At 36.5% G+C, this 27,320-nt stretch overlaps 1 protein-coding gene across 9 annotated transcripts in view; it reads left to right on the top strand.

Moving 5' to 3' along the window:
- Positions 1–27,320, top strand: part of NKTR (natural killer cell triggering receptor) — a 43,711-nt gene that overhangs the window by 9,315 nt on the left and 7,076 nt on the right. For 2 of the 9 annotated variants that reach the window (XM_016163313.2, XM_016163312.2), the window contains exons 3-13: positions 2,988–3,062; positions 3,842–3,949; positions 4,478–4,522; positions 6,276–6,363; positions 14,984–15,013; positions 15,545–15,690; positions 16,681–16,903; positions 17,358–17,513; positions 21,682–21,769; positions 22,268–22,413; positions 23,634–26,525. In XM_016163313.2, coding sequence (XP_016018799.2) covers positions 2,988–3,062; positions 3,842–3,949; positions 4,478–4,522; positions 6,276–6,363; positions 14,984–15,013; positions 15,545–15,690; positions 16,681–16,903; positions 17,358–17,513; positions 21,682–21,769; positions 22,268–22,413; positions 23,634–26,525 — 3,997 coding nt within the window. Of the gene's footprint in view, positions 1–2,987; positions 3,063–3,742; positions 3,950–4,477; positions 4,523–4,829; positions 5,388–6,275; positions 6,364–12,002; positions 12,031–14,983; positions 15,014–15,544; positions 15,691–16,680; positions 16,904–17,357; positions 17,514–21,681; positions 21,770–22,267; positions 22,414–23,633; positions 26,526–27,320 lie in introns of those variants that run through there. The other 7 variants (XM_036219890.1, XM_036219889.1, XM_016163315.2 and 4 more) reach the window with 7 other exon arrangements.

A 27,320-nucleotide genomic window follows, 5' to 3' on the forward strand; every position in this document is an offset into this window, starting at 1 on the left:
GATTTTTGTAGAGTTCTTCCTTCATTTCAATAAATTATATTAATAGATTTCCTAATATTTAATAGTGCCTATTTAAAAATGAGATTGCTATACAGGGTTTTAAATTTGTTTTATATCTTTCTCGGGCTTGGTTTCAATTTAAATTGCTTCAAAAAATTTGTTAAACTTTTCATCTTGCTGTGCTCTGAAACAGTTGAGATGACATCAAACTTGAATGTTTCTTGAAGATTAGAAGTAATTTACCCATGTCTGTAGAGTTATTTAATTTCTTTCTTGGGTCTGTTTTTCAGTCTGTTATATTTTTCTTAGGTTTGTTTCTTTTTGTCTTCCTGAGTTGAGTGATTAATTTATCTTTGGTCTGATTGATTAATGAAAATGTTTATGACTGTATGCATTGATTGGGCCCCCAAAATGGTGGTATTTAACACTTTTTGCCTTATGAGACCTGGCAGCTCTGAGAGCTATCATTTCCCAACATCCTGGTTCTTACAGTTCTTTGAATCTGAGCCAATATCCTTGTCAACTAGCTACATGAACCAATAAGTTCTCTTTTGAGAATTTTTACTTGTACTCTGCAGGATACCTCTAGCTGGTTGTTGATTGACAAGTTTTGAAAAAAGTCGTATGTGCCTAAATAATTATAAAACTGTTATGGTCTTCTTTTACCTTATCTTACATCTTATTCATGTTTTCTGACTACTGCCTTTGTTTTGTATCTTTCGACATGGGTCGCTCCATCACAGTCTTTTGAAAGATGTTTAATATATTTTTAGTTTTACGGGTGATTGTGTTTAAGTGTTTCCTCTTCTATCTTCTTTGACAAAGTCTAGCTATTGACCCTGCCAGAGAAATAGAGGAAATGTACCTTCTCTTACCAACCCTCTTTATTTATTTATTTATTTATTTTTCTTTGTGAGTGATATAATTCTAGTGGTTGGCTAGAAAGATTCTACTTGTAATAACTTTTGCTGGTATATAATGAATACTTTTGAGCTGTATATTTAGGTATTCATTTATTTATATTTCATTAATCTTTATCTTTGAATAATTTTCTTTCAAGTGCTTTTATTATTATTCAAATATGTACTGAGCACTCATTCTGTACCAGGCACCGTACAAATCAATGGCGATGAGTAAAACAGCCCCGCCCCCACACGTATCAGTCAGGCCCAGGTTGGAGATAAGCATACTTTGTTCATACCACTGATCACTTATCACATTGTACAGCAGTTTGTGTCTGTCATTCCCAGTGAAGATATGAGCTCCCCAGAAGGGCACTGTGTCTTAAATACTGTTGGAAAACCTGATTCACAGAGAGGATGTCAGTAAATCACGTTGGAGTAAATGGCTTGATTTTGTTGAAATGCTTGATCCCTGAATTTCCTCTTAGATTTTGCTCTCTGCCTACCCAGTATGAACTGTTCCCACCGTTGCTCTTATCCTTATTCCTTATTCATAATTATATATGTGATTTCTTTACCTTTTATAGTGTATCATCTACAATATTTTCCCCACCAGTGCTCATTTTTACAGCTACCGTTATCTTTTATGTCCATAATATGTGTCTCTTTCCTCACCATTGCACCTGCAATTCCAGCACAGCTGTTTCTGAGAACAAGGAACAATAATATTGATATTTGATTTTATTCAGATTCTGGGCACTTGCTGATTTTATTCCTGCCAACTCAGGATTACTACATGACATAGGTGTGAATTGGCTTTTCCTGTCTGTAGCCGGCATTTAAAATGTGTTTTTATTACCCAGTTAACCTCAGTATTGTTCTCTTAGTTCTTTTTAAGGATCTGCATGTTTGTATGTTGTGATTAAGGTCAGAAGCCATTTCTGCTCTTTGTTATTTTTGTCCTTATTCATGTGTTTTTTACCTTAAAAACGCCAAACTAATGCTTACACTAACTAGTTTAAGACTTTAATCTTGCCCTTATAGAGCAGTGTATTTATTGGCATAGTGGCAATTCTTTGGGAGAAATCTTAGTATATATAAAAGGCAATGTTAACAGTAGTGACTGATTCTAAAAGATTATTAAATCCCACTAAAATATAAGAGGAGTCGAGTAACAAATATTCCTGAGATCTTATTCTTTCAGAAGCAGCATTAGTTTCCAGAGGCATCAGCAGAGTTTGGTAACTCAGAAGACAATATATTATGATGTAACTGTTCTGACAGCTGATGGAACATGTACTTGTGTATTTTTATGTTTGAAAAATATCTGAGTTTTCATTTATAACATGGAAAATAACAAAACAATATAACCTACATTTTAAAAGTGCAATAATTTTTAAGAGTTTAAAGGAGTCCTGAGACCAAAAAGTTTGCAAAATACTTCTCTAAGACATAGTTAAATCGAAGTTGCAAACATGCTTCTTTCCATTTCCTGTTTATTGTAGGTGTGTTTTTGTTTTTAAGGAACCATAACCTATTCTCTTTCCTGCTGTCTCAGGGAATAGAATAACATTTTTAGTTGCTGTTGGCAATTCAGGAGGTTGTCTATAAACAGTTCTTGTGCAGAGGTGCAAAGCTGACTGTCAAGGACAGAAGCCCTTTCCTCAAACTTTACTGGCCAGAATGACTGTCTTAGGATGTGATGTGCTCTCATTACCGGAGAGGTCCCAGCAGAGATTAGACAACTATTATCCAGGGTATTTTTAAAGAAGATTAATAGTTTGGGTAGGGTTCTCAACTAAAAGGAATCTAATAGGGCCACTTAAAAGACACTTAAAATCTTATGCTTTTAGGGCCTTGGCTACATGTGAATTCTAATGACATTTTTTTTAGCAAACAGTGGCGTTCTTAGAGTTGGTATTGCCCAGTTAAATTCTTTCTTGTGAAACCTAAGAAATTTAAATGAATTATAAAAATGGACTTTCCAGTTTTGTTAATTCTGTTTACCTATTTTATATCTCCCATGTAATATGTGGTATATTTAATCAACTTGCTTACTTTTTTTTCTCATGTGTTTCATTTCAGTTGGTCGCATTATGTTTCAGCTCTTCTCAGACATATGTCCAAAAACATGCAAAAACTTCCTTTGCCTCTGCTCAGGTAAATGAATTATTAAATTATTTCCAGTGAGAAGTCATGGCTTGCAGTTTGACCTTGCTTAACAGAGTAGATATTTTCCTAAAAAGTAATGGGCTATGAAATGAGTTTGGCAAATAAAAAATATTATTTTCATTGATTATGAAATCAAGAAAGCATTTCTTAAAGGGAAGAGAGAAGATATGGTTTCAAAAATGAATAATAAAGTACTAGTGTGTGTACTGAAATCTTCTCTATACAGTGTAGTTTAATAGCCTTTCAAAACTGATTTGTTTGGGTAGAATTTTACAAATTTTGGTGCTCTGAACAAATACAGCACTCCATATTTCACAAGAAATTTAGGATTATAAAATAGAGGTACAAAACAGTGAAGTTATTTTATTATGGATAATGCGATTTATAGTTTTAAAAAGTAGAAAAATTGGGAGGAAAAACATCTATATTGTTACTTTAAAAATAGAAATAGCAAATTAAAAATTTTTAAACCCACACTTAGACACACACACATGCATACACAATCTTTGCACTACCTTCTTTTACTGGAGTGATAACCAGTTTTGATCTTTTCTCTTATAGCATGTAGTCTGTACCACACAATTTTAACATTTGCATGCTGCTTTATATTATTTATTTTGGTGTGTGTGTATTAAATTGTCACACTGTACCTCTTGTGTCTCTTACAGCGCTCAACACACAGGAGGGATTTGACAAAGGATTAATTGAATGGTACTTTCCATGGAAGGATGTTTTTGTAGCTAAACTTCTTTTTTTTTTCCCCCTAGGGGAGAAAGGCCTTGGGAAAACAACTGGGAAGAAGTTATGTTATAAAGGTTCTACATTCCATCGTGTGGTTAAAAACTTTATGATTCAGGGTGGGGACTTCAGTGAAGGTAGAGCTAAAAGTTATGCTCCTAATAACTTGATCTGTCAGTTTCTAAAGTATACATTATAATTTTTAACTATAAATAATATATCACTTACAGTATGATATAAGTATTAGGTAATCAGTGAGTAGTTATTGGATGAATGAATGTTATAGACCTAGAATGTATGAAAAAGCAAAATACTAAGACTTTTTTTTTTATGCAGTTTTAATAATAATATAATTACTTGGTGAATTACCTTACAGCAAATGCCAAAATACCATTTGATTGTTTTTATTGTTCTTGAATCTTATTGGTGTGATTACTATTTGAAGTAAATGGGTTATGGAAATGATTACTTCCATAGTATTTATTATAATAGGATTGCACTTGTATTTTCAAGATGAGGTTTATTGAGGATTGTTAGAATGTTGATTATCTGCAACAATTACAAGGCGTTATCTCCTTCAGCAAATTGAAACCATAAAAAGTAATTTATATGTAGTAGTATATTTTTACTTTTCATTATAGTTTAATGTAGTTCCTTATTTGCAGGTAATGGAAAAGGTGGAGAATCAATTTATGGTGGATATTTTAAAGGTAAGCCTTAATATTTTATGATCTCTTATTTCAGTTCTGATATTAAAGCAAGTTTGATCATGTACTTTTAATGAGAAGAGGTTTACTTATAGTTCACTTTTTGCATGAAACTAATGCTGCATGAAAATACTTTATTTGCATGAACTTGGGGATAAATTATACTGTAATATGTAACTTTTAATTGACAAGATTAATTAAGGCTAACGTTACAGTTAAACATGACTTTCAGCATGGAGGTTAGGCAACTATATACATGAAAACTCCTATCTTCCTGCCTAAAACTGTCAACATATTCTTTTGTTTATAGAGAATGTGGTCTTTTGCAAAATGAAAAGGTAAGAGAACGAAGCTCAGTAACACAAACTCCAATTCTGTTCCCTTGCACCCTTCCTAATAAATTTATGGACAGTCTGGGTCAGGTTGTGGCTGGATTTCAGTATTGCTTGAAGACTTGGAAAATTTTGTATACTATTTCATACATGCATCTATCTGTATCTTTTTTCTTTTCCTGATGGGTTATTAATTCCATATCAGGGCAAAGAATCTGGTTGTGATTTTTTTTTTCCTTAAACCAAGCAATTTCTTTGAATAAAAGTTGGTATTTCTTCCTTTCTCCAAGGTTTGTATGTTTTCTTTTGTATACTAGAACTGTATGATTGTATTATTCCTATGGTAGTAGCATTTACATAAATCTAACTATTGCACTTGCCCCAAAAAGCCTTAGAAAAGTCAGTTGCAGAGATTTATAATGGGATCCAATATTACTAGGTTTTAATGCCATGATAGCTTCAGTGTTATAATAGTGTTTTATATTTCTTTTGGGGAAAAATGGATTACTACTCTTTTTCAGAAGCCTGTTCCCAAGGTAATCATTTTTTAAAGTTTTCTATGTTTCTGTTTGTTCTAAAGAAAGATTTGTTTGTATGAATGTTAAAAGGAAATTTAAATTCTTAAGATACTTCTGCTGGAATTAAAGCAATCTTTAAGTAATCTTTATGACAGTTTTCCCTTTGAACTAGTAAGAAACAGCTCTTTGGCTGGTTCTGTTAGCATGTGGCTTTGAAATTAATGCTGGTAGGCTGGCCACTTTAATGTGGTTGTTCCCTGTGGCAGATACTGTGTATCTTAAAATTGTATTTTGGCAATTTAGTTGTTTTTACAAGACTTTCTGCCTTGCATAATTTTGTGATCCTGTTGATTAAGAAGGAATCTACATACTTAATTTAAACATGTCCCTACAACTTAATTCATATTATTTTGGATTTTTGCTCTTATAGTCTGTAGCTTCAGTTCAATTAAGTGATACATTTACCATGTAGAAATTAAGCACATAAGAAGATTATTAAACTTCTCCCATGTATAATGCATTAGGCAGAATAATTGGATATTTGGAGGAAATGAGGTTTACTAAGTAGAGGTTTTTCTAAAATTTCTTTACTAGTTTTCCCTGAAAGTTACAGCTTAAATATTATTTAGCCAAAGTACGTTACTATTAAAAGTGACTGTTCTAAGGCTGTTTGTATAAAGTATTAAATATATGTTCTTTTCCTCAAAGCTTTAAGTAGTGTTTCTTGATCTTTTTATTCTTTCGTTATTCAATTAGTTAAAAAAATTTTTTCTAAATGTTCAGTCAAGTATCTGTACTGACCAGAAGAGGAATTTCACCTTTTGCTTTCTATTTATTTCTGTGAACATGACACTTTAAAAGTGGCTTATAGTCGGAGACTGACAGATTTGTGCTTTCTTCAAACAGATGAAAACTTTGTTCTCAAACACGACAGAGCGTTCCTTTTGTCGATGGCGAACCGCGGGAAGCACACCAATGGGTCCCAGTTTTTCATGTGAGTGGGCGCGATCCGGAGATGAGCTTTTCTTAGACAGAGAAGCGCTGTTCATGGGAAAGGTGGTGTAGTTAAACCAAGTTTAATGCTAGCATGCTGTCAGCTTGAGTTTTATTTTTAATTTCTGATATAGTAATTGATCAGTTCTAGCAGCCACCTCAGCATTCAGCATATATTCTGGTTTTGAAGAATAGTACTTAAAAGAAGTAACTTGAAGATGTACATTATCTCCAAAATATGTTGTTATTTTACGAAAAGAAATTGGCATTGACTCAACAAATTTGGGTGCTTAGTTTACCAAAGCTAGATTGGAAAATAAGCTGTGGATGAACATTTAAAAATTGTTCATAGACTAGGACTAGATGCGCCTGTAGCGTGGAAAGCAGTTGGTTTAAATAAACCATTGTATGGTTGCTTTTTCTCTTACTATTGCTCTTTGAGCCAGTTTGAGAGAGATACTATTATTTTCCAATACTGTGTAGAAATAAGTGATTCGCTGTTGAGCCAGCATTTTTAAAAAGGCAAACCTTATGAGAACTCCATGCGTAATTAAGATAACTCAATGATGCTGTCATTCCCACCACAGTTTATGAGAGTATCACTCAGGAAACTTCAGAGTGCTAAATTTGCTTTTAAAAAAAGAAACACCTTTATATGTACATGCATGCACAACCAAAACCTTCCTTCTCATCTGAAAGACCTCTGGCATACTTTCATATTCTTTATCTACAGCTACTCCAAAACCTATTTTTATTATAATCCCATGGTATAAAATATGAAAGGTAATTGTCTAGCATGAAGTTTAATGCTTTAGGTTGCAAGTAAATCACTACACTTGTGCTGCGTATATTGGAAAAACATTTTACTCATGGTTTATCAGAAAAAGTGGATTTTTGGTCATCTTTCTAAATGGATTAGTATGAATGGCGCTTCCCTGTCTTTAAAGGAGTTCATATGCAATAAATCTCACATTTTAAATTCGTCCGATAAATAGATTTCCAACATGATCTGATAAAGTTCAGATAAGGGGCATTCTGTTCCTAAGAATGTCCTAAAAATGGAAAGCTGATAGAAGATGATAATGCTTGGAGTTGTACAGGAAAAAAAGGAAGACCTTAAATAGTTGTTCCTATATCTTGTTTTGATCCCAGAGAGTACTTGTTACATTTCTTTATAGAGTATTTTTCTATTCTTAACCTTCCTCAGGGCCAAAAAAAGCAGTGGGAAATATCTTGAAAAACTTCTTAAATGGTAATTAAATATAGAAGCTGTTTAATCTTTGATTGAGTTTTCCCATTTCCATTTTTAAGCTTATCTGAACTGAACATGATAAACTAATGATTCATTGGTCAAGAAGCTACCATCTGAGGGCTCTAAAGTTTCTTTTAGATTTCCTTTTTTTATATCAGTACATGTAAAATTTGATTTATCAGATAGCAGCATCTTCTCATTATTGATTAGATTGTTTCTAAAATGTTAAGAGTTAAAACCAGTGCAGTTACATATATTAGTTAAAATCTAGTGTATGAAATTCTCCCTTCAAAAAAAATTAGTGTCTTTTTTTCTATGTTATGTAGTACTTGCTTAAGTCTTTCCTCAGAATGTTTAGCATCAAAACAAAATTAAGGCCATTTCTTAATTTTAGAGCAGACTGCTGTTTTTGACAAAGAATACCAAATGAAAATTTTAACATCAGTAAATTAAGATTAAAAATTTTAAACTCATTTTCGTAATTAACTGTAGATGGCATTAAAATCACTGTGAACCTGTGATTGAAAGAAAATTTTCTAGTTTTAATTTGAAATTTACTTCTGGAAATGTTTCCAGTTAAAAGCAGTCTCGGAAGTAATAGTGTTTTGCACATGCAAACAAATTTTATCTATTTAAGAAATGTTTATGAATATGCTTTTTTAATGCTGACTTGAAAGTTCCAGTTCCCAGTAGATTGCAGTGTAAAAATCAAACTAACGTTCATATCTCTAAACAAAACATTTCCTTGCTTTTATAGAAAGGATGGATAAAGTGCAGATGGTTTTTCCCATAAAAGAAAACTCTTTGAAAATCCATATCTCACAACCCTAAATCCTTTTGGAGTCAGAAGTAGTAAAAAAGTATGTGTGATCATAGCCAACATCTCTGAAACTTGAGTTTTCGCGAGTTGGCGATCTCAGAGCTGCCTGACGGCTTCCCTGCCTTTTACCCTCTCACCACACTCTTTTTACTGGCACCTTGGGCGGCAGTTCTGCAATTTGAAAAAAGAAAAGCTAATGTAAGAATGGATGGTAAAATTCCAAGAATTGCCTTTATAGTTCCTCTTATATGGGCTTAATAAGGACTTTTACTATACCCTTGCAGAATCGTATTTGTAGTTTATGTTCTAAATCTGTTACTTTGCAATTCCTAAGGAGCAAATTTGGTGCTATTAGTGCGAGTATTTTCAAAATGTTCCTCAAGGATTCTTGTGCTTCGTGCACTGACTATTGCCTTCAGTACTTACCCGTTTAGAGTTTCCCCTTCTTATGCATGCACCATTTTTATTACACATAATTTTGCATATATTCCTTTTTTGGGGTGGAGCAGTTATGTATATGATGAAAATCAGATTTTCTTCTATGAAGCTATTTGTAATTTTTGCAATAACTGTTCATATCTACTGTATTACTATAAGTTTGTTTTGGGGGCCCTCATAGAAGAAAACTGATTCTTTTTGAAATAGAACTGCTCAAGAAACATGAAAGAAGTGATACATGGCGCCATCCCCAAGAATTACTGAGGAACAAATGGTTCCTGTCGAGGTGTTTTTGAAGGAATTCAGTAACTAAGTTAGCTCAGTCTTTGGCTTATGTTTTAAGCCAAAGACTAGGAAGAAGCCACAATAAAAGTCTTTGAATATAAATATAAAGTCTTAGAGTGGAAAAGGATTTAGAGATCATCTAGTCCAACACTTTCATTTTATATATAATGCTAACTAAGGAAGAAAAACCATGCGAAGTCCAGGTTATAGAAATTTTATTCATAATCTAGGAGAAATTGATATAGTTAGAAAGAGAACGCTGCCCACTGTAAGCCACGTGATCTTATTGATCTCCCTGCTCTGAATTGATTTGTTAGGTGTCAGAAGCATCGAGCATTACTGGAAAATAAATTGACACATTTTGTTAAAAAAAAAAAAACACTTTAACAATTAGTAAGAAGAGTGTAGTAATTCTGGCCCTCATTTTCATTGTCTTTGTATACATCAAAGAGATAAATAAGATATAGCCTAAAGTAGTCATGAAAAAGGTGAGGTAGGGAGTTTATAGCTTTATATCAAATAACTTCTGTGTTAGAGCACTAACCTAGATATCAGGAAGCTTTAGTTTTAGTTTTGTTTACTATGGATCTTGAGTTTTATCTTTCCTTTTCCATTTATAAAACATCCACTCCACTTTCTAAAATAAAGTGAATATTTTGGTGTGAAAATGCAGATAAAAGGAAGAAAGTTTTGTAGGTTGATGCTAAGTTTCTAAATAGGTGGAATGATTTACATGCAAACATTGTCTCAACCTGAAGGAAACAGTTGTAATGGCCTGATTTTCATCAGTCCTAAGGTGCCGCAAGCAGCTTTGGGCTCCTTTGCCGAAGTCAGCAGCACCTGCAGTCTCTTCATCCACTGCTGTTAGAACGGGGGTGTTCGGCAGCTGCCATTGTCCCCCTTCTCTTAGTCTGTGCAGGCCTTATATCATGGAGCGGAAAGACCTGCAACGCTTTGGAGAACAGTTTCTGTCATTGGCCACTGTCGGTGGTCATGATAATTATAAAAAGATGAGAAAACAAGATAATGCAGAAAAGTCAAACCTGCCTTTAAGCAGAAAGCATTTGTTATATTTTAATAGTCATAAATAGGACTATAGGAAGAAAACAGAACAAGTTCTAGGATGCGTTCTATCATTTGAGAATCGGGCTTGCAAGTGGCTGCTCACCTGAATGAGAGGGAAGTCCTGATCATTTCAGAATAGTGTAGCTAAGCAAGTTGGTTTGGTTTTAAGGGGTTTATAAAGCTGGGTTGACGTTTTGGGTAGCAAACGTCGATTGGATAGAAATGCTTTTTTCCTCCACATATTCATGAATTTGTGTGAGAAGAAATGCTAGTAAGTGTTGATTGATAAGCGGAGAAGTTCTAGCTTTTTCCTTCCATTTTGGGGGTAATAACTTTGTGTATTAATTTCAAGATTTTTCGTGAACAGAGATGTTCATTCATGAAACGTAACGATAAGCCAAGTTCTCTGAATATCAGATATCATTCCTAACACTCAGTCTAAATATCACTTAGTATTTAGGTGACATGTATTGATGTGTATTATGTTAACATTAGCACTGAATTTTTCACAGCTCTTCTAGTTCGGTGACTTTTGGAACACATGGATAGGGCACTGTAACGTGGCTTGCTTGCTTAGTTTCTATTGCCCTTACACAAGCATTGTCACTCTGTACAATTTGGTGCCTCTCCATGATGGTGTGATAGTTTCAGGAGTTGAAGGGGTAAGAAATTGCATGTTAAAGACTACATTAATCAGAAATATGTTATTTTTGTTTATTTCTCCCATACTACTTTATACCTAGAGTCACATTTTTTTTACAACATTCATCGAAAACACCATATTATTTGAAACGTATTCTTTTTTTGACAGTAATTCATGGATCAATGCCTTTTTGACAAATAAAAGCTTGTTTTTAAGTATTTCAATATTTAATATGTCCAAAACCCCTATATAGAATTTTGACCACTGTATATAATCAGGTTTTGACATGAGTAGTCTATGTTTAAAGTTTAATAGAGTAAAAATTGGTCAGACAGTATATATCCTTTGAAAAAAATATGTAATGGGGAAAATCAGAGATAAGACAGAAAAAGGAAGTACTGTGGCCAAGATTTAATAGCATACTTATACTTTTCATTTCTCTTGCCTTTTTCTCTTTTGAGAAGTTTCTTAAAATTCTAGTTATGCAATGACTTATTTTCAATGACTTAACTTATAAATGTGTCTTTAATGGCAATGAACAGTAACTATAGTCCAAACATTTGCCTGTTAACTTCTGATGTCTGTTGTGATGTGTGACTGAAAGAAAAGGTTTCAAATGTAGAAGCATGAATGGTTCTTTAACTATTCGAAGTGAATTAATAAAAAAAGTTGCCTGAAATTTGGTTTGTTTTGAATTCTCTTAGCTCAGTTCTTTCCATTGAAATCTTTGCTTTCCACTGCTGATAACTGCTCCTGGGCATTCAGATTTTATGTTTATATGTTTACCCAGGATACATTATTCTCTTTTTGAGAAAGATGTTAGTTGATTTAGCTAGTTTATAGGATTTGTGAAATGAAATGTAATGCTTTGCTAATAGCTATTCCTCACACTCTGATGTTACAATGTGAGCAGATTTCAACTTTAACCACAAAGCGTTTCTTAAGGACAATTCATCTCTACATACATAGCTATGTGAAAGAAAATTTAGAGCCCTCCATTTTAAAAAGCTTTCTTGCTTTGCATAAAACTTGAAAATATTTAATTTCAAAGTTATATTGATATTAAAACATAGATTCAGTCTTGTCTTAAAAGTGTATTACAATTTATTTCTTGCCATTTTTGTGTAAAATTTACAGAAAGAGTGTTACACCGTGCGATCCAAAGGTAATGTCTCATTACTCTAAGGCTCTTTTTCTTTCTTTGCCTTTATCTCTTTAATCCTATTGTTATATGTTCATTGAACAATTTTAAGAAAAAACTCTGCTTGATCTGTATGGCAGCAATACGTGTAAAACAAGTGTGTTTTATTATACACAGTTAATCCTGGGAAGTCTATTTTAATTTCAGTGGCTTGTTTCTAACAGGTTTCCGTACATCTTTGGGGTGGGAGTGTTGTTGTATATAAAGGTTTTAGATCTCATTTTAGTACAGAGCCATTAATTCTGTATAAGGCCAATAGCTTCTTTGATAATGGTTTTAAAATGTGCATTGTTTCTTGGAGTAACAGTGACATTTTTTAATTTCTAGGATTCACAAGGTTTAAATGAACCCTTGCACATATATTTTTAAAGTAGATTCGGAGGTCAGGGGAACCTGGAAAATCATTGCCTGAGTGACAGGAGAAGATGGAAATGTGAAAATCTTGCAAGCTTTTATAATTTGAAATGTTCTTTGTGGTTGTTTCTCCTTTAGGTGTGTTTTCATAAGCATGAACTTATTTACAATGGTCTCTGGCCTTAAGGTCTTAACTTACTGAGCATTTGTCATCACTGCATGGGTCTGTACAACTGTATAGTTTTGAAAGACCAGTATAGTCAAGAGTGTTAGGATGAAGTCTCTGTTCATTTTAGTAACTTGAACAGCTCGGATTGAACATACCCTCTGTTTATCCATGTCTACGGTTAGCCCAGTGTCAGTCAGTAAGCTTGCTTTATGTGTTGAGATTTCTGCTCCTGGAATGTGGGCTGAGAACCCCACAGGGCTTCTTTTTCTTAAGATAAGGTCCCTTTAGTATTCCTATTATGTTGTCTAACCCAGTTAAGGTAAAATTTGTACTTCTGCATCCTGAATTGCAGATGTGAATAATGGATTTAATTCTTTATACCAGTCTAGGTACAGTGGGCCAGCTGAAATTTGTCCTTCAAAGACTTATTGCTGCCTTCATTTGTTTTCTTCACTATTGCAGAAAAGGACTTTGTCTTCAGTTTTCATTTGAATTAAAAACAAAACATAAATCTGTCATAAATTTAGCTATTCTATCCTCAAATTGAGTCTCAGGTCTCAGGTAGTGTATTGCTACATCACTGCAGTTAGCTAGACTGCTTTAATCTTACCATTTGCTCCAAGGTTTGCTATAAGGTGGTTTTTACAGCACTCCTATTAGCCAAAGTGGCAAATCAAATTGGGCTCTGTGTGTTTTAGAAAAATCTGTAGGCCTTCCCCCAGTACCAGAAAGTTGAGGGTTGTGAGCAAGAGGATCAAGGAAGGAGGAGGAATAAATCTAACCAATAAACTATCTCTTTTTTTGCTGCTGCATATTTGAGACTGATGTCTTACATGGTAGAACATTTTCACCTTTATGTTTTTTACCTCTTCGCATATTTCTTGTAATGGAATCACTGCCCAGCATATGGCCCAATTTCTTCCCATCTTTAGTGCGCTTCGATTGAGTTTTATAATTGTGGGAAACACAGTTCTGTCTTAAAGTTATTGTCCAAGGTAGTATCTGGATGCTAGTTTAATGATTTTAGCCTTAGTGCTTCACCAGTTTGCTAGATTTTCTTTTTTCTGTCTGTTTTTATTTATTTTTACTTTTACGTTGCTTGAATTACCACTTCGCAGTTTTCTAAGGATAATTTGAGACTAGTGGTTTTAAAACTCAAGATTCCCTTTAAAATTCTAGAACTTCTTAAGTTGACATTTTAATTTTTAAATTAAATTATGTAGTGGTCTCCCAGGACTGAATTTTATTAATATAAGTATAAGCATTACAATTCTTTGTAGAATAATGATTTTTAGCATTATCGTGAAATTTAAGTTATATTTTATTGATTTACATCTCTTAGAATTGCTTTAAAATGAATATAAAAATTGATATGGGAATTTCTAGTACAATTGACTGCTTTAACATGGCCTGGTATCCAGTGACCTTTCTCTCAAATATCTATTTCTCATTCTTATAAACTAAAATGCTTGTGATATATGCTTCTGAGTCTAGTTATACCTGCTTTTGATTTTTTTTAACTGCAGTTCACAAGTGTGAAGATCTTTGAAAATTCTATGGGAAAACTAGCTTGAGTTCAAAATATCTTAAATTAGGTGTACCCCACAGGCTTCCCGAGAGTGACTATCTGCCCGTTTGTGACCATGGAAGAAGCTGGTTGGGTGTTTTCTGGGCCATGGAAATTTAAAATGTCTATAATGTTATGCATCATTACTTACTTGGCCATTGGAAGTGTTGGCAGATTAAGGGTTGCTCCCTGTTGCATTTTCAGAGTTGCTGTGAGTGGCAGAGTTTCACCTTAGGTGAAGGAAGAGAGCAGGAAGTTCTGGAGATAGGATACCTGAGGCATCCCTCCCAATCCCCCTGCCTAAAAGATACAGACTGACTCAATACGAGAAACAGTAAAAGAACTCACGTAAAAGAACTCACGCTCGCTTCAGCAGCAAATATACAAAGAGAACTCATTTAAGTGTGTGGAGCAAGTGTTGGCCACACACTCTTCTTTGCATAGGACAGAGGATAGTTAATTTTTATCCTTATTTAATTATCTTGATAAATTTTAAGTTTGTTTTTGTTATTGTTTTGGATTTGAGAGTAACTTGAATTTTAATATCTGTGCTATATGTATCAAACCTATTGCATATATATACGTATATATATATTGGAGAAATAGACAAAATGTTGTAATTATAATCTTGAGAGTTTTAATCAGTACATCGGTTAGTATTGTTTTTAAGGTTCTTAAATATAGATGTATATCATGTTTAACTTTTTCCCCTATCTTTTTTATCTTCACCTCTTTGTTCTCCACATGCTGTGCTTTAAACCCTTCTGCTCTGTTCACCCGAACACCTGGGCTTTGCCATCCTCTTTGCGTTGATGTTTATTACACAGCACCACAAAACCTGCTCCGCACCTGGATGGGTAAGAGTTACGTTATTACCTTGGAGAGGTATTTGGGTGGCCATTCCAAAACTGGTTGGACCCTGGGTAAACCCTCAAGGGGGCGCTCTTGTCTCCGGGTTAATGTCTCACAGCCAGATTATTCCTTAAGGATTACAGGGTACATTAGCCTTGAGACCCCATGGCTCTCATGCCATGGAAGGAGTCTTTACCGGGGCCCATGATCAGTTTCTCAGCCGTGTAGTTTTGAGTGACCCTGTAAGGGTAGTTTCTGCATATCACATACGATCTGACTATTACAGGACTCTTTACTATAAAATAGTTAAGAACTATTGTTTTAAAGGCAGAAAACTAAGGCCCAGTTTAAGTGATTGTTTTTTTCCTTTTATGAAGCAAGATTTCAAGTTCTAATTCCCATCTAGTGGCTTCATACATCAAACACTCTGCTTTTATTTTTAGGTCTGTGGACACATCATATTACAATTGTCTTGATTACTTGTCTTGGCTTAATTTTCAGCAAACCAATTTTTTCTTGAATCTGTATTGTGACAGGGTACATGTTGTCTTTGGACTTGTTATTTCCGGTTTTGAAGTAATTGAACAAATTGAAAATCTGAAAACTGATGCTGCAAGCAGACCTTATGCAGATGTGCGAGTTATTGACTGTGGGGTGCTTGCCACGAAATCAACAAAAGATGGTAAGGATTTTTTAGGGGTAAAGGGAGTTAGGGTACAGGTAATGCGTGTGGAAGACTAAAACTTACAGATACCTTCTGGATGTTGGTAATGGAAAAAACTCACAAGTGGTGTAGCAATAGCCCCGATACCTCATACCATGCCCTGTATCCAGTCCATCAGCGAATTTTATCAATCTTACCTCCTCTTTTTATTTCCCCTGCTACCAGGTTGGTCCAAGCCTCCAGTATCTCTTACCTGGCTTATTGCAATAGCCTCCTACCTGTTCATTTGTGTCTATCTTTGTTCCTCTATAGTCTTTTCTCAGCAGCAGTAGCCTCCTATCTGGTCTCCTTGCTTATACCCTTGGCCTTCTAACAGTCTTAGCAGCATCCTGAGTGATAATCTCCTAGGGCTCCCTCTCAATCAGCCAAAGCTGAAGTCTTCACAGTGGTCTGTAAGGCGCTCTGGCTCTCTCCTGTTTTTGACCTCTTCCCCCTCATTCATTGTCTTCTTGCCACGTCGACCTTTACCCAGACATGCCAGGCACTCAGGGATTTTGCGTGGGCTAGGGCTGTTCCTTCTGTTCAGAGCACTCTTCGTTCAGATATGCGCCTTAGCCGCTCCCTCACTCCCTTCGGGCTCTGATCACGTGTTATCTTAAATTGCCCCTGACTCACCTTATTCCCTTCAACACTATTCAACACTATTTCCCACCCCCCCACCCCCCACCCCCCCGTTGTAGCACTTATCATTTGTTATATTATGCCGTTACTTATTTTCTTAGTTGGTCCCACTAGACTGTAGACTTTATGAAGGCAAGGGCTTTGTTACTTCACAATCTCACCAGCAAATTATATTATCAACTTGGAAAGAAGTTTATTTAAATTTTGTTTTTAGTTTGCAATCCATAAAGCATGTTTTACGGTACTTAGTAATCACATTTTTTTTTTACTCTGAAAGGTAAGCATTGAAATCCAGTACTAATATTTTTGTTAATACTTCTTTAAAAGTTTTTGAGAAAAAAAGGAAGAAACCAACTCATTCAGAAGACTCGGATTCCTCTTCCAATTCCACTTCCTCTTCAGAATCATCTTCAGAAAGTGAAATTGAACATGAGAGAAGCAGAAGAAGAAAACATAAGAGGAGGCTGAAAGTCAAACATTCTAAAAAGAGACGAAAGGAAGCAGGCAGTTCAGAAGAGCCAAGGAGTAAACATAGAGCGAGCCCCAAAGGGTACGTGTGAAACCCTAGGAGAGTCTTACCAAAAAGAACCAGAGAAACTCCCCGGAAGGGGGAAAGCGTAATTCTGTAAACGTAGCTTTCCTACCTTTTGTTGAAAAAGGATAGCATTTTTTTTGCATTAAATTGAAATCTGGCAAATCTAGGGGATAGCAAAGGCATTTCATATCAAGGATTTATGTATTTGCAGAAGAAAATAATCCCTGAAACTCTTTTTAAAAAGTTAGGATTCACTCAACAATGTTCTTATCAGAATTTTAGTACTGTGGATTTTCATTTGGGTTGATATTTTATATCTTCTCTTTGAGAAAACTGTATAAACCTTTTGAGTGATCCTTGTAAGGCATCAGTAGTTTTGCTTTTTAGTATCTGAATTCTGTGCGCTTTTATTATTATGAAATGCAAACATTACACATCTTAATTGGTGACTTGATTTGTTCTCTCTAAGTCACTCTGAGAGAAGTGATACCAGTGAAAAAAGGTCAGTCGATTCAAATGCTAAAAGGGAAAAGCCAGTGGTCCGGCCGGAAGAGATTCCTCCAGTGCCCGAGAACCGATTTCTACTGAGAAGAGATATGCCCCTTGTCGCGGCGGAACCCGAACCGTAAGTAGGATGGTTAGCCTGTGTGTTGTCATTTCTGATCGATGATTCCATCAGCTCATTGCAGTTCCACACTCATTTACTGAGCAGCGCCCACAGCGAAAGCACTTTGGAAGTTACCGTGAGAGATACCAGATGAATGAATGACATGTCCCCTGCCTTTCAGAGTTCACATTCTACTAGTGGGAAAGGCAGGTCAGTCAGGGGAGAAGTTCTTACTCGTGGTCTGGAAGGATTTCATCACTAATCTTAGTTCCTTGGCTTTTCTAGAGGTGAGATTTTGCTTGTCAGAATTAGTTGAACTCTTTGGATCCAGTCGAGTGATAAAAAGGTGTTCTAATCTGAATAATGTAAATCTGTTGCATGGCAGTCAGGGATATAATTTAGTACCATAAATATGTTGCTGTCGTTAACTTCCTTGGTGATAAATTCTCTGTGTTGGAAAAGCTAATGTATAGCTTTCAATTTGGTTTCAAAAAATAGTATTTGATGTATTTTGTATATTGGACTCATTTATAATTAAAAGAAATGTGTGAACAGTGAACAGAAATAAAATATTGCTGGTACAATTAATATTTCCTATGAAGAGTTGTATTAAAGACTGAGAAGTTATGCAAATGTCCCTGTTTACAGTCAGGTCTCTATGCAGTTCATTAAATATTTTTAAATCCTTGTGTTGTCTCATTTTAAAAAGCGAGTACAAAAAAAAAGCTAGTACAAAATGGGATGTATCTTTGAATTTATAGCTTAACATGTTGATGGTTTCATTTTTTTTAATTTTGGTTTGTGAATAAATCTTAGTAGAACCCTTTCTTAAAATACAAAACAATCAAGTTCATCGACAAATCCATTTGGCTTTCAGAAGGTAGGAAACTTGAAAGGTCAATTACAGTGTCATATGGCAGAGGTCAGCAAACTGTGGTCTGTGGACCAAATTTGGCCTTTCGCCTGTTTTTTTTTTTTTTTTTTATAGACTATGAGCTGAAAATGGTTTTTATGGTTTTAAATGTTTGCAGAAAAAAATCAAAAGAAGAATCATGTTTTGTGGTAGAAATTGCGTGAAATTCAAATTCCAGTGCTCATAAATGAAGTTTTACTGGAACACAGCCACATCCATTTGTCCACAATTGTCTTGGGCTGTTTTTGTACAACAGCAGGTGCACTATACACATGTCGTGGTGATGCAGTTACAACTCTCAAGTATTTCAAGTGCCACACATACAATCCATGTATGTGCAAGAAATCCTCAAAGGTGAAATACGTAAAATCTTGTTACAGATTAGCATTACCGTATGAACAGCATTAACATGTATTTTGATAGGAAACACTAATTATGAACCCTAATTAAGTGGAATGTTAGCCTCCCAGAAAAGAATTCCACTCCTCTCATTAGTAGATCTGTATTCCAAAAAAATGGTACTCAGTTATTGTATTTTGAATTTTGTTAATAAAATATTTGTGAAAATTTGTTTTCTTTCTTGTTATATAAGTACCTAAACAATGCCCTTAAGTTTCTTTTTGGCTTACAAATCCTAAAGTACTCATGTACTCTTTAGAGAAACAGATTGCCAACCCCTGTTATCTGGTGTAGTCTAAGTAGTTTATACTACCGTCTTGCATTTGTGATTGAATATTACTGATAAGTTTATTTGGTCATCACTTTTTTGTCACATCTCTGGAGGTTATTTTGTGCAGAAGTATTTTAAATCATAATTGACTGGTGGTTGTATCATACAAAGAGAGCAGACCAATCCATTTTATTAGGATCTTTGAGATTTTGAGCAGTTGTTTGGGAGCTAGAATTCAGTATGTGTCAAGAACTCAACATACTCAACGATAAGAAATGGACCACCAGCCATAGTGAGCTTGCTACCTTACTGATATACCAGCATTCCAGCTCATTATCACTTACAGTTTGCTTAGCAGAAGCTGGGCTCCATACTTGCTCTAGTTCATTTATTCTCAATCTCAGCTGTACTTTCAAATAATTTAGCAAGCTTTTAAAAATTTCTGGGCCATGTAACAAATAAAATCAGGATGTTACGGGGAGGAGGAAGAGGGTGGCAGTGTTGGGTCAGTAGCTAAAGGTTCCCAGGTGAACTTTATTTCTTGCTAAACGTCTGTTGGTAAGGCATTTGATGTCCAATACTTTTTTTTCTTCATGAGGAAAATGGAGCTAACAATTTCCTGCCAAGACTACCTAGCTATCTCATTGTGAGAATCAAGTGATGTCATGACTATGAAATGACTGAAAACATTATAATGTACTTAATTTTTTTTTTTTTTTAGTGCACTGTATATTTATCTGGCTCCAGATCCTTGGAACCTTAGAAAACCTCATGTAATTGTTATAATAAGAGTCAGTTTTATTTCTTTCTGTGATCTTGGGCAAGATCTTTAACCTCTTAATCTTAAAATTCTTCAAAATGGTAATGAAAATAATACCTACCCTGTAGTGTTGTTATGAGTATTAGATGAGCTAATGCCTTTAAAATGCTTATTAATGACCAGCAATGAACAACCTGAAAAGGAAATTAAGAAAGCAATTTCATTTAAAATAATACCTAAAAGAATAAAATACTTAGAAATAAATTTAATCAAGGAAGCGAAAGACATGCAATGTAAACTATAGAATATTGCTGAAAGAAATTAAAGAAGACCCTAAAAAAAATGGAAAGACATTCTGAATTCATGGATTGGAAGACTTAGTATTGTTAAGATGTTAGTACTACTCAAAGTGAGCTATGGATTTAATGCAGTCCCTGTCAAATTCCAGCAACCTTCTTGTAAAAATGGAAAAGAACTCCCAGATTCATATGGAATCGCAAGCGGCCCTGAATAGCCAACACAGCCTTGAAAAAGGACGACAGAGTTTGAGGACTTGTACTTCTGATATCAAAACTTACTACAAAGCTGTAGTCATCAAAATAGTGCGACACTGGCATGAGGATAGATATAGAGACCAACGGAACACATCTCTGGCCAACTGATAGTAGACAGGGCGTCAAGTCCATTCAGTGGAGAAGAAATAGACTCTTCAATAAATGTACTGGGACTACTGGATTTCCATATGCAAAAGAATGAGGTTGGACGCAACCTCCCATCGTACACAAAAATTAACTCACATGGGTCAACAGACTAAATATAAGAGCAAGCCATACAACTCTTAGAGGAAAGCATAGGGGTAAATCTTCATGAGCTTGGATTTGGCAACAGATTCATATTTGGCATCAAAAGCATGAGCAACAATGACAAAAAGGCATAACACCGGTGCTCACTGCAGCATTACTCACAATAGGAAAAAGGTAGAAATGACCCAAGTGTCCACCAATAGATGACTGGATAACCAAAATGCGGTATATGCACATAGTGGGCTGTTACTTGGCCATAAATTAGAAGCCGAGGGAATGGGGATGTTGAAGAGTTAGTGCTTGATGGGTAGAGTTTTGGTTTGGGGCGATGAAAAAGTTTCGGAAATGTAGTAGTGATGGTTATACAACATTGTGAATTTAATGAATGTCACTGAATTGAAAATGGTTAAAATGGCCAGTTTTATGTATATTTTACCCAATAATAAAAGTATTTTTGAAATGCTCATTAACATAATTCCCGACACATAGTGCTCAATAAAAGCTAGCCATTATGTACTAATAACAGATAGAAAACAAACTAAGATATAAAAAAGCTCAGGCATGGAGAACTGTAGCCACCACAAAACCCACACTCTTAGAATTGCCTTACGTAAGAGGAGACAGCAGACTCAGAGCATTGAAGGGGAGGCAGTTTATTGCAGAGAGGCGGGGACAAAGGATTAAAGAAATGTTAGAAGTAAAATAAAAACTAAAAACGCAGAGTCAGGAATGACTCAGGATCCCCTTAGAACATCATTGTTGGGACAAGACGTCTAAAACAATTTTTTTTTGTTTAAAAACAGTACCGTGCTGAAAAAGATAGCTACTGGTATTGTGTATTTCTACCTAAGTGGGTTACTTTTTTATTACAGTTTGGACATTTAAAGGGTTTGCTTACAAAATTAGGTTTTGTGGAGTGCCTCATTTTCCCAAAGTGTTTTATCTAAATGAAGTGTTCTTGTATTATAGGAACACAAATTCTGCATTTAAACATTGAGAAAACTATTTGTTTAGTTTTAATTTTCAATCTTCTTTTCCAGGAAGATTCCTGATGTTGCCCCCATTGTAAGTGATCAAAAACCATCTGTATCGAAGTCTGGACGGAAGATTAAAGGAAGGGGCACAATTGTATGTCTGTTAAGACTTTTCTTTTTTGAATTGCTTATCTACACAGTAAAATGTTTTTACGTATAGACAAAATAATAGCTTTAATTTTAGGTACAATCCAAGATCTGTTCAAGGAACTAGTTGTATTCGCTGTAGTTTTGGGAAGGTACTGCCATTAGACCAAGTATTTGAATGACTCTAAGTATGAAGTGAGCACGTGAAAGAAACAATCAGTGTGTATGCCGAGAAATCTTAGTCTGTTGAATAATCTAAGCTAATGAATGTAACCATTAGTCCTTAGAAGAGGAAATTTTCATGTGTCATTACAGGTAAATTTCAGCCTTTCCCATTTCTTTTAGTCATTCTACATTTGACATACTTCTTCTCATCTTTTGGTACTTCAGTTGTTATTGTCTTTGAATAGAGTCTGAGATTGGGTCTTATACCTAATTCTGTCCTATGGCAGACTGTAATTGAGAGGTATTTTAAAAATAGTTATTCCTGTCTTTGTTTTCAAAGCGCTATCACACACCACCAAGGTCAAGATCCTGCTCTGAATCAGATGATGATGATAGCAGCGAAACTCCTCCCCACTGGAAGGAGGAGATGCAGAGATTAAGAGCATACAGACCACCTAGTGGAGAAAAATGGAGCAAAGGAGACAAGTAAGGGCTTTGTGCACACTCCTGTGTTAAGGGAACAGAGACTGACTTCTGGACTTTTCATTAAAGATGGAAATTTAAAATTTGACTGTGACCAAAGAATACTTGGGAATCCTTGGTAAAAGTAGTGCCATTAACTAGGGGGGCCAATTGGCTTGGGGTGCTTTTCAGTCAAAGTTCTGTTTTCCCTCACAAGAATATAAACCTGCTTATGTCTTAAAGATTGCTAGTTCAATATATTTGATAATCAGGACTAAAAATTATATAGCAGGTACTTTCATAGTCAGGTCTCGGAGTCACTGACGAATGAATTGGTAGCTAGGGTAGTTTGTACCTGTGTGTGTGCATTAACGTCTGAATTTAAGGACTGTGGCTTCTACAGAAGTGGACTGATCTCTTACCCGCAGTGACACCCCACAGTAGAACATCTGTCTTAGAAATGGGGCTGGTCTCAAAACAGCTAGAGAAAACGTACCACTGGGACCCTCTGTAGTCGTTCATGGTAAAATTCTCTCTTACCATGTGTGGGTGTCCTGTAGCATGTTTGAGATTGGAAGAGAGAGGGAAAAGTGCACATCTGTGCGGAGGTGGTTTGGACGTAGTGCCACTGAGAACTCTCGATTTTGAGTTCTGACAGGACCACTCAGATCATGAAGCCTACATCTACTTTTAGGTACTTTTTCTTCAGTTTCCATAGTAAGTAGTTTAAACCTTAGGGGAAAGTCTCGATTACCTCTGTGAGACTGAGATAAAACAATAATCTTGCTAGTTTCTTAAGCAAAAGAGATTTCTCTTATAGTTCAGGCAGCTATCCTGTGTCTGCAGAGAATCAACAGAGTCGTTTGGGAACTTGGTTTGACATTGTTCCCGGAGCCAGAGGGTTATGAGCCAGCAACCCGGTATGTCAGCAGTGCTCTTGTGACTAGTTGGTTTGTTTTCAAAACCATTTTCCTATCAAGTTTGAAATCCTTTGCTTAGCTTTGAAAACCTTTTTGTAAGCGAATCTGTTAGCAGCTCTCTCTGTGCCTCTGAAATTACAAGGTCAAGACCGGGCCAGTCTTTGATTTACTTTTTCTACATGTGCTTAAAGTGATGACGGAGTCAGAATTTTGTTGTTACTAGGCTTTTGTCAGTGCATTTGTATTGACAACAAACGTGTTTTAATTTTAAAACATAGAAAACATGCTTGCAAATAATCATACATATTGTGTCCTTTTCTATAGGTTAAGTGACCCCTGTTCAAGCCGATGGGATGAAAGAAGCTTGTCCCAGAGATCCAGATCATGGTCTTATAATGGTTATTATTCAGACCTTAGTACAGCAAGACACTCTGATGGTCACCATAAAAAACGCAGGAAGGAGAAAAAGGTTAAGCATAAAAAGAAAGCTAAAAAGCAAAAACATTGCAGAAGACACAAACAAACTAAGAAGAGAAGGATCATCGTACCATCTGACATAGAATCCTCAAAATCTTCCACCCGACGAGTGAAGTCCTCTTGTGATAGAGAAAGGAGGTCTCGTTCTTCCTCGTTATCATCTCATCCCTCATCAAAGAGGGACTGGTCTAAATCTGATAAGGATGACCAGAGCTCTTCAACCCATTCCAGCAGAGACTCATACAGATCAAAGTCTCACTCACAGTCTTATTCTAGAGGAAGCTCAAGATCAAGGACTCCATCAAAATCCTCGTCACATTCTCGAAGCAGATCAAAGTCCAGATCTAGTTCTAAGTCAGGGCACCAAAGGCCAGCATCAAAATCACCGAGAAGGACAGCCTCTCAGATAAGTGAAAATAAGCCAGTTAAAACAGAACCTTTGAGAGCAACAGTGCCACAAAATGAAAACATCGTGGTACAACAGCCAGTGGTGGCAGAAAATATTCCTGTGATACCACTGAGTGACAGTCCCCCTCCTTCGAGGTGGAAGCCTGGACAGAAGCCCTGGAAGCCCTCTTATGAGCGAATTCAGGAAATGAAAGCGAAAACAACCCACTTGCTCCCCATCCAAAGTACATATAGTTTAGCAAATACTAAAGAGACTGGAAGTTCATCATCCTATCATAAAAGAGAAAAAAATTCAGAAAGTGATCGGAGTGCTTATTCAAAATACAGCGGTAGAAGTTCAGAAAGTTCACCGAGGTCGAGGAGCAGATCTTCCAGGAGTAGATCTTATTCCAGATCGTACACAAGATCACGATCACGAAGTCTAGCGAGTTCACGTTCAAGGTCTCGGTCTCCCTCATCTAGATCTCGTTCACGAAATAAATATAGTGATCACTCACAGTGTAGTAGATCATCATCATACTCTTCTGTTAGCAGTGATGATGGAAGACGAGCCAAGAGAAAATTTAGATCCAATGGGAAAAAAAATAACACTTCAAGTAAAAGGCACAGCAGCAGTTCTGAAAAGACACTTCGCAATAAGTACGTCAAAGGCAGAGACAAGTCTTCATGTCAGAGAAAGTATAGCGAAAGCAGGTCATCTTTAGATTATTCTTCAGACAGTGAACAGTCAAGTGTTCAGGTTACACAGTCCGCCCAGGAAAAAGAGAAGCAAGTCCATGTGGAAACGAATAATAAACAAGAGAAAAACAGAGATGAGGAGAAATCCAAGCCTGAACGGGAATGCCCGCGTTCAAAAAAAAGAACTTTGAAAGAGAATCCTTCTGATCATTTCAGAAAGAGCAGTAAGCCCAAAAGGAAGAATTATGCTGGGAGTAAATGGGACTCTGAGTCAAATTCTGAACGAGACATAACTAAAAACAGGAAAAACAATTCCCGACCGTCTTCTGATAAGGAGGAAGGTGAGGCCACATCAGATTCAGAATCAGAGTTTGGCGAAATGCACATCAGAGGCAAACCCACAGCAAAGTCCTTGGCAAATACTTCACCGCCTGACGGGGATGGCACTTGGAAGGCAAGCAAACAGCGGTCATCGACCTCTGATTCTGAGGGGTCCTGCTGCAACTCGGAAAACCCTAGAGGGAAGCCGCAGAAGCACAAGCATGGGTCAAAGGAAAATCTTAAACGGGAACACGCCAAAAAAGTGAAAGAGAAGTTGAAAGGGAAAAAAGACAAAAAGCACAAGGCTCCGAAACGAAAACAAGCCTTCCACTGGCAGCCGCCGCTAGAATTTGGTGACGAGGAGGAGGAGGAGATAAATGAAAAACAAGTGACTCAGGAGTCACATGAGAAAAAACGAGTCTCTGAAAACAGTGAAACCATACAAGAAAATATCCCCCAAATTGGGAAGGCCTGTGAAGACGGCAGCCTTTCAGGTAAACAGAGTACGGCGATGACTTCATCAGACATGGAGCAGCCTGCTAAAGACGACAGTAAACGCAGCATTTCTCCCACAGCTGTAAATGCTGAGGAAAATGTAGCCAGCTCTCCCCCAAACATTCAGCATATTGAAGAATGTGTCCCAAGTGGAATGGAGGACGTGTTCCAAGCGGATGACAACATGGAGATCTGCACTCCTGACAGGAGTTCCCCAGCAAAGGTGGAGGGAGCGTCCCCTCTGGGAAACTCGAAGCTTGACACCTCGGACATAGGCCTTGTCGTAAAGCAGGCAGAGCATCCTGAGGCAGAGGTGGTAAGACAGGAAAGCAGCGTGTCCGAAAGCCCGGTGGTGGGCGAGGTGGGGAAAGCGGACAGCAGCTCTGCCAGCTCAGCCGGCGCTGTGGACAGTGCCGTGAAGAGGGAGGCGGCCGGGAAGAGCCAGCTGAGCCTCCTGGACAATAAATGGAAGCCCCTGCAGGGCGTGGGGAACCTGGCGGCGCCGCCCGCCGCCGCGTCCAGCGCTGCGGAGGTTAAGGCATTGACTGCTGTGCCTGAAATGAAACCGCAAGGCTTGAGGATAGAAATTAAAAGCAAAAATAAAGTTCGGCCTGGGTCTCTCTTTGATGAAGTAAGGAAGACGGCACGCTTAAACCGGAGGCCAAGAAATCGGGAGAGTTCAAGTGATGAGCAGACACCTAGTCGGGATGGTGACAGCCAGTCCAGGAGTCCAAGTAGATCTCGAAGTAAATCTGAAACCAAATCAAGACATAGAACAAGGTCTGTCTCCTACAGTCACTCAAGAAGTCGATCGCGAAGTTCCACATCATCGTATCGGTGAGCAGTAGTCTCTTTCCTTTCTTCCTCCCAAAGAGAGTCTGTTATTGTTTAGCTTGGAAGAACATCAGAATTAGGGACAAGATTACTATTTCCAAATATCTGGAAGGGAGTAAGGAGAAGTCTTGTGCTGTGTGACTCAGAGAGCAAATTGAGGACACGAGCAGTCCATTTTAGGGAAGAAATTGAGGCTCAATGTAAATAACTGTCGCTGTCAATTAAAACTCTGGCCACAGAAACGAGTTGCCGTGATAGGGGGCAGGTTCTCCATCTTTAAAGGCGTGAGGCTGCTCTTTGGCCTGTCGGTGATGCCTTGCGAAGGAGTCTTGACTTTAAGGAATGTGTAGGATTTCGAGATCATCAGTCTAACCCTCCATTTTATGCAAGTGGGGGGTGAGGGTAGGAGGGGCAGAGTTACCTGCTCAAGACAAGTATCCAGTTGATCTCTGTTCAGGAGGTGGGGATAGTAAAAACAGTCACCTTTAGATTTATTTTTTTGGTTCAAGTTCCATCTAATGTCATCAGCAAGACAGGATGAAATTTTTTAAAAACTAAAAAATTTGGCAATGGTGACAGGAAGTTAGTGACTTATGTTCTTTATGTTGTAAATATTTCTTGTTTTACCTCATTGTCTCTTAATTACTCAAATCCCTTATAGCATGCTTGATTTTCATCACTTGAACTTAAAATACAGTAATAGTCTTTGACTGTTTTTACCTTTCTAGTTATTTGTCAGTCTTTTTCTCCCCTTACCGACATTTCTGTAAAAATAGGAACCAACACGTGCCACCTGTA

The sequence above is a fragment of the Rousettus aegyptiacus genome, unplaced genomic scaffold, assembly GCF_014176215.1.
Source record: "Rousettus aegyptiacus isolate mRouAeg1 unplaced genomic scaffold, mRouAeg1.p scaffold_m13_p_4, whole genome shotgun sequence".
Taxonomy (NCBI): domain Eukaryota; kingdom Metazoa; phylum Chordata; class Mammalia; order Chiroptera; family Pteropodidae; genus Rousettus; species Rousettus aegyptiacus.